General features: G+C 53.0%; 2 protein-coding genes across 7 annotated transcripts; both read right to left on the reverse strand.

The window, feature by feature from the left end:
* Positions 1 to 197: 197 nt before the first annotated feature.
* On the reverse strand, positions 198 to 732 carry UCN (urocortin). Its single transcript, XM_077151824.1, has one exon. It carries the CDS (start codon positions 730 to 732, stop codon positions 352 to 354), a length of 381 nt encoding a protein of 126 aa, XP_077007939.1. The 3' UTR covers positions 198 to 351.
* Positions 733 to 1,337: 605 nt separating this feature from the next.
* MPV17 (mitochondrial inner membrane protein MPV17) lies at positions 1,338 to 11,689 on the reverse strand. Of its 6 annotated transcripts, XM_077152415.1 has the most exons (9): positions 11,608 to 11,689; positions 11,064 to 11,138; positions 4,532 to 4,647; positions 4,214 to 4,306; positions 4,003 to 4,098; positions 3,733 to 3,765; positions 3,416 to 3,468; positions 3,037 to 3,181; positions 2,355 to 2,461 (listed from the first exon to the last, which is right to left on the reverse strand). In XM_077152415.1, the coding sequence occupies exons 2-8, from the start codon at positions 11,131 to 11,133 to the stop codon at positions 3,049 to 3,051; spliced, it is 594 nt and encodes a 197-aa protein (XP_077008530.1). In that variant the 5' UTR covers positions 11,134 to 11,138; positions 11,608 to 11,689; the 3' UTR covers positions 2,355 to 2,461; positions 3,037 to 3,048. The 6 variants fall into 6 exon arrangements, with proteins under 6 accessions (XP_077008534.1, XP_077008533.1, XP_077008532.1 ...); XM_077152417.1 differs by lacking the exon at positions 3,037 to 3,181 and having other exon boundaries at positions 1,341 to 2,461; XM_077152420.1 differs by lacking the exon at positions 4,003 to 4,098.

Genomic DNA, 11,689 nt, shown 5'->3' on the forward strand with positions numbered 1-11,689 from the left:
GAGCCAGGCGCCCCCACCCCGGGAAGAGGGTCCGGCGGCGCCGGGACCTCGGGTTCCCGGGGCGGGGGACCCGCCGTTCTCCCGGAGCACTCCCGGTGCACCTCGTCCTCTCCCGTTGGCCAGGAGGCTCCAGTGTCCCCCGGGGCCCCACCCTGCTGTGGTTTCCCGCCACCCCCACGACAGAAGCCAAAGGCTCTTCAGCACTTTTATTAAAAACTAGTAACGTAGAGAATGCTCAGGACAGCCCCGGGCTTCTCCGGCCCGGCGGGACGGGGCCAGTTCCGGTCGCGCAAATCCCAGCCCGGAGGTGGGGGCGGCGGGTCAAGGGTTCGCAGCCCGGGACCGTATCGATCACTTGCCCACCGAGTCGAATATAACGCGGTTCTGCTTGGCGCGCTCCCGCTGGCTCTGCGTCCGCGCCAGCTCCAGCAGGGTCCGCAGCAGGTGGAAGGTGAGGTCGATGGACAGTGGGGGGTCGTCCCGTCGCGGCCGCTCGCCTGCGCCCGCGGCTCCCCCTCCGCCCGGCCCCGCCCGGCGCGGGAAGCGCTCGGCCAGCAGCAAGAGAAGCGCGCGGGCCCCGCCGCGCTGGCTGGGGGCTCCGGGGCTCCAGCGCAGACTCGGGTCCCGGACCCCGGCGTCCGCCGCCTCCCGGCTCCAGTGGCTGTTCCCGGGGCGCAGCTGGGCCAGGAGCAGCAGCGCCGCCAGCAGAGCCGCGCGTCCTGCCTGCCTCATGGTGCCGCCGGCCCTGGACACACAGGGGCAGGGCAGGGTGAGGCGCGTCCAGGGCAGCCGCAGGTGGCGCCCCATCCAGCGCCCCCGCCGGGTCCCTCCGGCCGCCGCCCGGTGCCCACAGTCTGCTCTCCAGCCCCAGCCACCGCCCCCGTCCCGTGCCACCCATCTCTCCCTGTTGGCGGGTCGCGGTGGGAGGACCGGGCGCAGAGTTCTGGTGCTGAGCGAGTCTGGGCGGCTGCTCGCAGACACTCACAGGTCGGCGGAGCGGGCTTGCGCGCTGCACCACGGAGCTCGTCTCTGTCCCTGGGGACCGGCTGAGGGCGCCTCGGGGAGCACGGGGTCTGTCCCGGGACCGCCGCCAGCCTTATATAGCGCCAGGACAGCTCCGAGTGACGTCACCGAAGAACATGCACCGATTGTAGAGACAATGACGGCCGCGCCTCGAGGCCGGCGGGCTGTGATCCCCCCGGGGGCCGCGCCTCGGGACGCTGGACTCCGTGCCTCCCCGGCCAGCGCGGGAAGCGGCGCGGGAATGCGGCACCCGACCCAGGAGAACGGGAAGGCGCCTGGGGCGTACAGATTGCTCTGGCACCACGAGTCTTTCATCTCGCTTAGAACAGGCAGCGCTGCCTAGGCTGCTCCCCGGACCCGGGCCGCGTGTCTTCGGCACACGGCAGGAGGCTGGGCCGCGGGGAGCTGTCCGCGGTGCTGACCCTGTCCTCCGCCTCCAGACCGGGCCCGCGGAGAAGGCTTCGCGGCTCAGACTGTCGCCACCTCAGCTATCAGTGCCGCAAACTGAGGCGACCAGGAGCGCACTGCGGGCACCCAGCCACCACCATGGGACCCACCCAGAGGCAGCCCGGCTCTGCCGCGGCTAAACTCTTTAGAGTCTTGATCTTTCCGTCCCAGGATCTAAATTCTAGGGCTGACAGAAGCACCATATAAAAGCACTCTCACCGTGGCCTCAAACCACAAAAAGAGCCTGGCCCTTCTGCTCCTGAGTTTGCCCAAACTGGTAGTTAAGCAAAGTTTTCTCCCAGGAACTACCGCAGCAGTATGACATACTTTTGACTTTCAGGTTAAGGTCACTGAGTAGGAAATAAGGAAACTTAAGTTCAAGTTTCTACTCTGCCACTAACTCGTGTGGACGGGCCATGTCACTTCTATGGGCCTCAGTTTTCCCATTTTAAAAGACTGGTTTGGTGATCTCTGTTCTTTTTTCCAGATCTAGAAATCTCCCCAACAGTTTTCTGATGGGTCTTACTCACTGCCTCTGCTTGATATATTTATAGGGTGGGAAGGGTCCCAAAAGAGCTGGGACCAGAGCTGGGAAGGTGTGTCTATGAACTGGAGTTGAGTGGCATTTGTCAGGATACAGGTGCTACCCAGAAAGATAAAAGATCAATGCAGTTAAACAAATATTTATGGAGTGCCTATTGTGTGGGGGGTAGAGGACCATTCTAAAGGTTTTGGCAATTTCAAAGGGAGTTGGTTTACATTTGAGAGCGAAATGAGTCATTTCAGAACGCTAACCCCATTAAGTTCTGACAGACAACCCAACCCCATGAAAAGGGATATGCTCATTTTGAAGAGGCTGTCTGACCCATTCCAGGGTCAAGCTACATCAGTGCAAGTCAGAAACAATGGAGTGAGGCAGGCCTACAGCCGGTGTGCCTTCCAGGACAGGTAGGAGTTCCAGATTACAGCCACACACTGGACAACAGCCAACCTAAGGAACAGGAATGGCATCATGGAGAAAAGCAGCAAAAGGAGATAAGCAAAGGAAGCAGAAAAGTGCAATGAAAAAGAAAGAATTATATCTGAGAACATCCAGAGTTCAGGCTTCCTTCCCTCAGCTCTTATGGAGGCACTGTGTGGCGCAGATCTGAAGACAACCAACTCAGGGTCTGGTGCCATCTCAGATGACAGCAGCAAAGGTTAAATACCCTGAGTAGCTTTCTAGCCATGTATGACTATTACTTGTATCTCTGTCCAGGCTCCTTCTAAATACACATCTCTGTCCAATTTTTTATGTTAAATTTACCTTGCTCTAGTTGCAAAGAGTGTTACAAAAGAACTAGTGTTTACCATTTGATTCCTAAGTCTGTATTCCTTTTAGCTATGCTATTAAGGTAAATTTTAACCTTGTCCCCTCTGAAGAGTTTCATATTTTATCTCATTCCCAAAGGCCCCTTCACCTCCAACCATTTTAACTACTCATCTTTAATTCCACTCTATTTTTTTATTGTCATTTAGCAACTACCTTTATTGTTAGGGTAAAATCATATTTTGCAGTGCACTAACCTGACCAGGTTCCTACTTGGCTTTTTGGTCTACCTTTCTATCTAATCTAGGCTGCCACTCCCCAGTCACTGTCGCTGCAGATAAGTCATCAGAGGTGGAGAACTCAGGTGGGATAGAGACAAGGGTTGTGGAAGCAGGGTCCTCCCTAGGAAGATGAAAGAAGGTCAGCAGGCAAACATCCTGGGACAGTTTTTGTAATAGGTAAGAGGGTCCGAATAAAATGCTTGGAATCTGAGGAGCTCTGACAGGGACTAAGTGTTCTGATCGAGGGTTGGGGAGGAGAGGTCTAAAGTAGCTCAGGTTGAAATTAGAATCATTTTGTCTTCACATGCTTGCAATGTGGATCTTCTTTAAAGGGTGGAGTAGGGATTTATCATACCTATAATGAAGGGGGACCAGGTAGAAGTTGGCCAACTGCACAGGAGGCCAGAGCTGCAAGAGAAAGAAAATAAAAGTTGGGTGCCTGCCTCCATCACCTGTCCCCATGACTCACTGCCTAGCTTGGCCTCACCCTAACATCTGCACACAAGAAAAGGTGAGACAGCTGGGTGAGAGCTTCCCTGAGTATAGTGTCCACAGTGGGAATGAGAGAGCCATCTTAAATAGGGGTTTTCTATGTCAAGAAGATCCCCAATCCCAGGGCATTTCTGGACTCAAGAAAGCAGGAGAACAGGCAGCTGAAGACTCAGCTCTTACATAGTAGTTGGTGATGAGGGCATCAGGATAATCCTGAGAAGACAAGAGAAAGAACAAATGAACATTTTCACCTCTAGGCTGCTCTCATCTCCCAACCTGAACAGCACACACAGACCTCTCTTCCAAGAAGGCCCCTTTCCTCAGCACCTCTCCTCCAGAGTGTAGGGCCCTACCTGTTCCTCCACCTCCCTATCCCCACAATGCCTGCTTCATTCTCCTGGGACTGCTGGTCTACCAGCCAGTGTTCTTCCCTGCCACTGCCCAGCTCACCCGCTGTAGTTTGGCCCAATTGTCCTGGGCTGAGAGTCCATTGAGTGTCCCTACCAGTGGGAGGAAACAGCCTAGAAAACATGGAGCAAACCCCACCTAGGGAAGAGAAATGAAAGCTCTGCAAACATGTATTTTAGATATCAACAGCCCTGAATCCCCACCCTTCCCTCATGCAGCTCACCCTTCTTGAATCACTTTTTCCTCTGCTCACCTGATCCAACAACATCTTCTTTAGTGCATCTTTCTTGGTGGTGCCAGGGATAAGCCGGTCCAAAACTCTGTACCAACCTCCGACTACAGGGCCCTGAAAGTTAACCCCACATTGAGTTGTGAGGATGCAGAGAGTAGAGAACTCACTAAGCTCTTCCTCAAGCATTAGAAACCCAAATCTCAGAAAAAGCAGAGACCCAGGCCAAAAGAGGAAGGCAAGTTGGCACGGATGTGAAAGGGGCCAAGAGAAATCACAGGAGGACATGGAACTAAGGCCACTGTCTGCTCCACTGGCAGCCCTGCTGTGGGCAGAACTTACCACAAAGCCACAGCCCAGAGTTATCATGATGAGGGTCCGGCCACTCTGGTGTCCCCGCAGACCCCTCTTCTCCACCAGCTGTTGTGAGATAACATCGCCCAGACCCATCAGGGACCCTGCATGAGGCACAGAGGTGTTGTAAGAATCTCTCCAAGGCTGGAAGTATTTCTGAGTGTCCCAGCTGGGAAGCCATTCCAAGAAAGGGAAGAAAGCCTGCCTGAATGAGGTTGTTCCTCTCTGAGCCTGAGGGATTAATTCTGGGGACAAATGGCCAATCGCTGCCTGCTGCCTGAATGATCTCTTCCCAAGAATGGCGACCCCTCATGTGCATCCTGTAAGATGGGGATGAGCAGGCCTTGAGCAGGTCAGGACCCAAGAGCTCTGTACTGAACAGTAAAAGGGCAGCCGGGGTCAAAAGCCGTGGAGAAAGGAAGGAGAATCCAAGGCCCAGGGAGATTGAGAACCACAGATTGTCAGAATTGGAAAGGGCATTACAAATACTTTCATGCAAACTTCTTACTTTACAGGTGTAGAAATGAAGGTCCAGGATCTCACACCAGTAAAGGGTAGACACACAAGACCAGACAGCTTGATTCCTCCACAGTATCCTTTCCAGGGCCCTACTCTAGGAATAGATCATGTGTAGAAAAGGATGGAAACCCCTTTTTGCCCCCAGGCCCTGTCCTCTGCAAGACCTTGGCAAACTCCTTCACCTTGACCCTGGGGTCTTTATTTGTGGAGAACAGTGCCAAGAACTACTTTTTCTAAAATAGGAGTACTCTGATAGTCCTGGGCAGAAAGCTGACTGGCTGAGCTGGGAAGGGTTCCCAGAAAGAAGAGTCCTGGCCACCTCCTAGCCTAACCACTTAAACCCAGTCTTTCCCACTCACAACCTTGGACTGAGTTGGCAATGAGTAGTGCGGCCATATCCCCCCTTGACACCTGCTTCCTCTGTTCTCTCTGGCACAGAGACCTGGCTCTAAGCAGCCATAGTGGACAACCGTACCCAGAAACCAAGACAAAATAACTATTTACAGAGACCCCAGAGAATTAGAATGGTGTGACAGTTTCCAGCAAACACACACCTACAGGCCTCTTGGAGAGTGATCGCATGATCTCCAGCTTGCTCCGTCAAGCTCACTGTGTAATGAGAGCCCCCCTCCAGCCCCACCGCCACCGCTGTCCCTGTGCCCTCAATTAGCACTGGACAAACACATCCTTCAACCCCATTCCTTGGCCCCGAGCTGGCTCTGACGTCCATGCTGGCTGCACACTCACTGCTCTGCTCTTCCCCCACACCCTCTGCAGAGCCTTGGCCGTGAGCAGCTGAGTCTGGGACAGCTGGTTAAAGCTGGGAGCTGGGGCTGAGGCTGTAGCCCCCAGAGGTGACAGGCTGCTGGCTTCGGCTGCTGGCACTCCCAGCCACAAAGCAGCTCTGGGCCACACCTGGTCCACCCATCAAGGCAGCCCTGTCACCTCTCCTTGAAACTCCCAAAGTGGTAGAGGCTCCTCCCTGGAACACTGCTAGATGTGACCCTCTAGAAGGCACAGATAGGATCCTAAACATCCTTGTTCTCTCTTCTTCTATACCACCACACCTACCCCAAACCCTAGCAGCTTCAGTAGAAATTCCTGCAGTAGAAATGAAGGCCAACTGTCAAATTTACGGCCCCAATAGGCAGGACTGCTCTGGGAAAGGGCACGGAGAGCTCTAAGTTTAGGACCACATATCAGGTGCGAGGCCCTTATCTCCTCACCCCAACCCATGCAATTACACTTAATTTCCTATCCTCCCCCTTCCCCAACACACACACATCCACTCACAGCCTGGGGTTATCGGCTCTACCATTAGGGAGGAGATGGACCTGCAGCAGCTATGCCTAAAGGGAAGAGTGACTCTGAGAAGGGCAGGGGATGATGGCACAGAAAAGGCAGTCATTTGTTAAATGAAGATACTAACAGTATGATGGTCCACTCTGATAAGACGTTTACTCCTCACAAAAGGTTTGAGACGTAGAGGGTCACATCTCTATTTAACGATAAGCAGAGGGTCTGAGAGACGAGGTGACAGTGTAAGGAATGGAACTGGGCCCTGATTCCAGGCCTCTCTCAATGAGGAAGGGGCCAGGATATTTCAGGCCCAGGCTATGAGACTTGAGCTCCGAGGCCAGGGGGCAAAAGCGGCTCCTGTGGCGGCTCCCTGACAAGGAGTCCTGCCCAGGTGAGGCTCAGGGGCCCTGCATATCAGACGCGCCCAGGCTAACGCACTTCCTCCGTCTTCTACTGCCAGAATGTATTCACCTCTCTTCCTTGTTACGTTGTGGGGAAAGCAGGCAGCAATATTCCTGTTTTTCATTTGTTTGGGAAGGAAATAGTCACAAAGAGGTGTGTGTTTTCACTCTTCACAGCTTGCCAGCTCTCATGCCTCATTATAAAGGCAGAGCCAGAAGGGAAACCCAAGTCGCTGACTTCTAGTCCCGTAGTCCTGGAAGCCTACTGCCTGAGAGAAAGATGGATTCTAGGCCCCCCCAAACCAGGTCCATCAAGCCTGAGTGACTACCCGGTGACAAGGCAGCAGCAGGATGTGGGCAGGTAGGGTGTGGCTCTGTAGCCCCTGCTGCTTCTGCTCATTTCAGACACAAGCGTGTCCAGACACTTCTCTCCTGCCCGTAGATGATCGGGCCCCCTGTGCACACAGCAACCGCAGGGTGGTCTAAGGCTCTGCATATCTGGCCCTCCTCTTTGGACTTGTTTCCAAGGGGCTGAGGCTGGAGGCTCACACAGACATAGTGCCCAGGGCCCTGATGGGACAGGGCGAGGGGCTGCAGGGAAGCAATGCCCCAATGCCAGGCTGGGCGCAGAGCCCAGAGGCAGATACTGGCGTGGGTGTGACGTCATGCCCCTGGGTGGGTGCCAGTTCTGATGCTGTCACTTGCCACAAGATCTGCGGTGGGGGGTGGGGGTAGCCTGCTTCTGAGGACAGATTTATTTGGGACCAACCTCTGCCCGCAAGTGGGAAAGTTCCAACCCCAACACCTTCCATGGCATGGGTGGGGATAAATTCCCTACTTCCAAATTTTATTCCTTTCCTGGCTCTTGCCTATGGAGTTTAGATGCAAGAAAATAAAGCATTAATGGGAGATAAGAGGGCAGAAGGGGACAGGAAGTAGCTTCTTGGAATGAGGAACAGGAAGGGTGCCCTTGAGTCTGTAGGAGGCCTGGGTAGGCAGGTATAGTTACTGGCACAGGGCCAGCAGTACTGCCAGCTCATTCATCCCCAAAAGTCTCTAACAATTAAACAGCTGCTAGGTTAGGGGCTTGGTCTGGTACAGAGCCCAGAGGAGTCACAGCCCAGCAGTGAGAGGGAGAGAGCATATCCTCCTGGATTCAGATCATTCCCTAGGTGTGAGGCCTGATGTCCCCACTCCCGGCCTAAACCCCAGTCCTAAAGCTAGAAAACGACAAGACAGATAGTTCAGCAGCTTTTCAGGTATTTAAGTCCAGACCAGTCGGGGCCACATCACACATTCAGAGGCCCCTGCAGTCTCCAGCACGGGGCAGTGTAGTATACGTGTGTGCGTGTGTGCACGCATGTGTGTGTCTCTGTGGTGCTCTAGGTTCAATGCCAGCTCTATCACTGGCCACGTGTAACCTCAGTGCATACCACTCTCCCTCTTGCCTCAGTTTCTTTCTCTGTATTATCAGAGATTGGGCTGAATGGTCTCTCATACCCACTGAGCTCTCATATCCTGGGACAACACTATGGAGAAGCCAGTGTCCAGAGGCGCTCAGCTGCCCCCACAGCAGGACCAGAATGATCTAAGATGAATGGAACTAGGCCCTGGGCCCACTGGAGACTGGTGGGGCCCTCAGGAAAAGAAGGGATGAGGCTGACTCAGACTCTCTACAGAACACAGTGACCTTTTCCCCAAGCTGCCCGCTCTTCACTTAGGGTAGCAGGCACTTCCTATGAACCATTTTAGATCTCCTTGACTTCACCTATCTCTGACTCCAGCCACTAGCACAGTTCAGCCTAACAGGCTCTTGCCTCAGGCCTTCGTCATACCTGGGGTTTCATTGTTGAGGGTGCCCTTGGGAAGCTGTGGGAATCCCACTCAGTGACCAGGCACATATAACCTGGAAGGACAGGGGAGCTCACATCCCATGGCATGATCCTTTGACCAATGGGGAACGGGGATGGGAGACAGTAGATAAAGATTTCTCCTTTTCTCCATGCAACAGATAGTCCAAAGATGCATTTCAAAGAGCTTCTTAGACAGTCCCAAGGGACTGAGCAACCCGTTGCTCTTAGCAGCGGCCAATTTGATAATGCATCCTTGTATTGGCTTTTTTCCTCCTTTGGTTCACTCTCTGACAAAGCATATGCACATACACTTTAGGCACTGCCTTTTGGGGACCCCCAAGGCTAAAATAGTTACCCATATTCAGATTGATGGCAAGTAGAACAAACTGAACTCAAGCACTTCAATCAACAGAACAGCTTATACCTTGGTGGCTAACACTCATACAAAAGACCGGTCCCTAGAGCCTTTAAGTTTACATAGCATTTTCTGATTTCCAAAGCTTTTTTTTTTTTTTTTTTTTTTAAAGAGAGAGGGAGGAAGGGAAGGAAAGACAGAGAAGGAAGGAAGGATGGAAGAAAGGGAAACATCTTGTTTTATTATCTTTTGTTTGTTTGTTTGTTTTTTTACATGGGCTGGGGCCGGGAATCGAACCGGGGTCCTCCGGCATAGCAGGCAAGCACTCTTGCCCGCTGAGCCACCGCGGCCCGCCCGTGATTTCCAAAGCTTTTTCACAGATGTAATCCCTATATTGATTTTGTATAACATAGCATACATAAGTAAATCCAAGTTCTAAACAAGGAAGCTGAGACCCAAAGAGGTTTACTGACTTGCCCTGAAAAACATAGTTGCTAAGTGCTATGGCTCTAAGATTTCAAGACCAAAAGACCACAATCACAAGATCTTTTGGTCACAAGACCAAATCTTGGTCTTCTAACTCCAAGTCTAAAATCCCTGCTATTTTGATGAACTGTCACATGGGCCCTCAGGGACTACAGTGTAAGGAATCCAAAAATGGCTCAGTGAGCAAAATCGACCTCCCCCTTTTATTTGCAGCTGGATTCAAATATGCTGAGCAGCAGGGATAGAAAATTTTAGAGGGTCTGGAAAAGTCTAAGAAAGATACTACCATGGGGGCGCAGATTGCTTCGGTATTCCATAGCCATGTCAGCGCTGCCTGAGGAAGGCTGAGTGTGGGGGTGAAGGGTTTTGGCACAGACAGCCCAGAACCCCAGTTCAGCACTTGGACCCCCTTGGAGTTCTAGTTCCTGCCCTTGCCAGCCACAGCTCCCTTGCAGTAGGGAGACACAAGGACTATCCCTCCTTCCCTATTCTCGATGGCCACGAGGGGACCTTCCTTCTGGCAGTCACTGGTCCTGAGGGAATCTGAGCCTGGGCAAAGGGCCCAGCGTGTCAGTTCCCATCACAGCCACACAGTCCAGTGTGAGTCACCACACACGCAGCCAGGTGAGTCATGCAGGCTGACGGACACTGAGGACAGGACAGGGGTGGCTGGAGAGGGTCCCACGGAGGGGCAAAAGGGTCCATTCCCTGGCCATTCACCCAATGAAGTTGCTAGTGCTAATGTAGGGCTACTTCAGTTGCAGAATCCCTGTCTTACCTTGGCTTTCAATGGCCTCCGATTTCTTTCAACAGTCCTCCTCCCAGAAACCCCTGGTCCTGATGAGAATTCTGCTCCTTTTCTCTAGACATAGGGAAGACTTCATCTTAACCTGACCACTCCTTGCACTGCCCCAGTGGTCACAAGCCTTCTAAGCTTTCCACCCAGAAAACTTACTTAACTCTGTGCCATCCCCTCTTAGGTGAACTAACCTGCTAAAATAAGGATGTTAATAAACGTAACTAAGTCACTTGGTTACCTTTGCTAGGTTGCTACCCAGTCACTGGAATATGAGTAAAAATAAAGAACCTTGGTTAATGTACTGTTTGGGGATAAATACATGGGTGGGAAAAACTAAAAGAAAAAACCAAGGAATGATACAAACAAAACTTGGGAAAATACCTCTCAGGGTGTGTGAACTAGGGAGAGGCACTCAAGAGTCTCAAAGCTGGGTATTGATGCAGGGTAAATTCAGGTTTAATACTATCTAAACTGAACATATGTGTCTTAATCATCCCTTTGCATGTTAAGATACAAATCACAATAGAAAGAGAAGCCAATGCAAGAGTTCAGATTATCCTTCATTTTCTGAGTTTGGGCCCTCTAAGGTCCCTACGGGGATGACGCCTCAGCTCTTTGAGAACCTTCAGATCCTTCTTCACAGCTAGGCCAGCTAAGCATATACTCTTCCCAAAAGACTGAGGACTGCTGGGAATGAGAAAGTCACCCCTTCATGAACAGATGCAAGGTATGAGAGAGATGCAGTTGGACAAGGCTGTTTCACAAAACAGCCCATCTGGTGTCAGGCAGGTCCCAGAGGGACACTCACCAGCCGTCAGGACCTGTACTTTCCACGGTTGAGCAGCTAGGGCTCGCTGGTATGCCCGCCAGAGTGCCATGCTTCCTGCCAAGCCAAGAGGAAATGGGGTCATCCCACCGCCCCTCCCCAAATTAAGGAGACTTCTGCGTCCCCCCACCTTCCACCTTCTGATCTGTCCTAAAAGGGCAGAGACCTCAGGAGGGATGCTTTCTGGAGAGCTTCTTGTCACAAGGATCGCCTTAGAAAACTGGGGACAAGGAGAGAAGCTGTGGCTAGTATGAAAGCCCGGTGGTGGCCACCCGCTCCCTGACCCCAGCCCAGAAGCAGGGCCACCTCAGCAGTCGTGAGGACAGGCACGTTCCGGCTTCCACCCAGAGCCTGGGGTCCAAAAACGGAAGCTGATTCGTCCCGATTAGGACTCTTGGTTGAAACCACCCGCATCCTTCCTGAGTTCAATGCCACACCGGAGGTAGGGCCCGTGACACTCGCATGCCCGTAGGCACGCGCTGCATAGGGGCACTAAACCTGCAACCGCGGGTCACGCGCCACTCACCGAAATGCGAGTTCGGTCCCGCCCACGTGACTTGACCTGCAGGGGACTTCCGCCGAAAGCCCCGCCCCTTCCTCCTGGCTGG

Source organism: Tamandua tetradactyla, chromosome 3, assembly GCF_023851605.1.
Source record: "Tamandua tetradactyla isolate mTamTet1 chromosome 3, mTamTet1.pri, whole genome shotgun sequence".
Taxonomy (NCBI): Eukaryota; Metazoa; Chordata; class Mammalia; order Pilosa; family Myrmecophagidae; genus Tamandua; species Tamandua tetradactyla.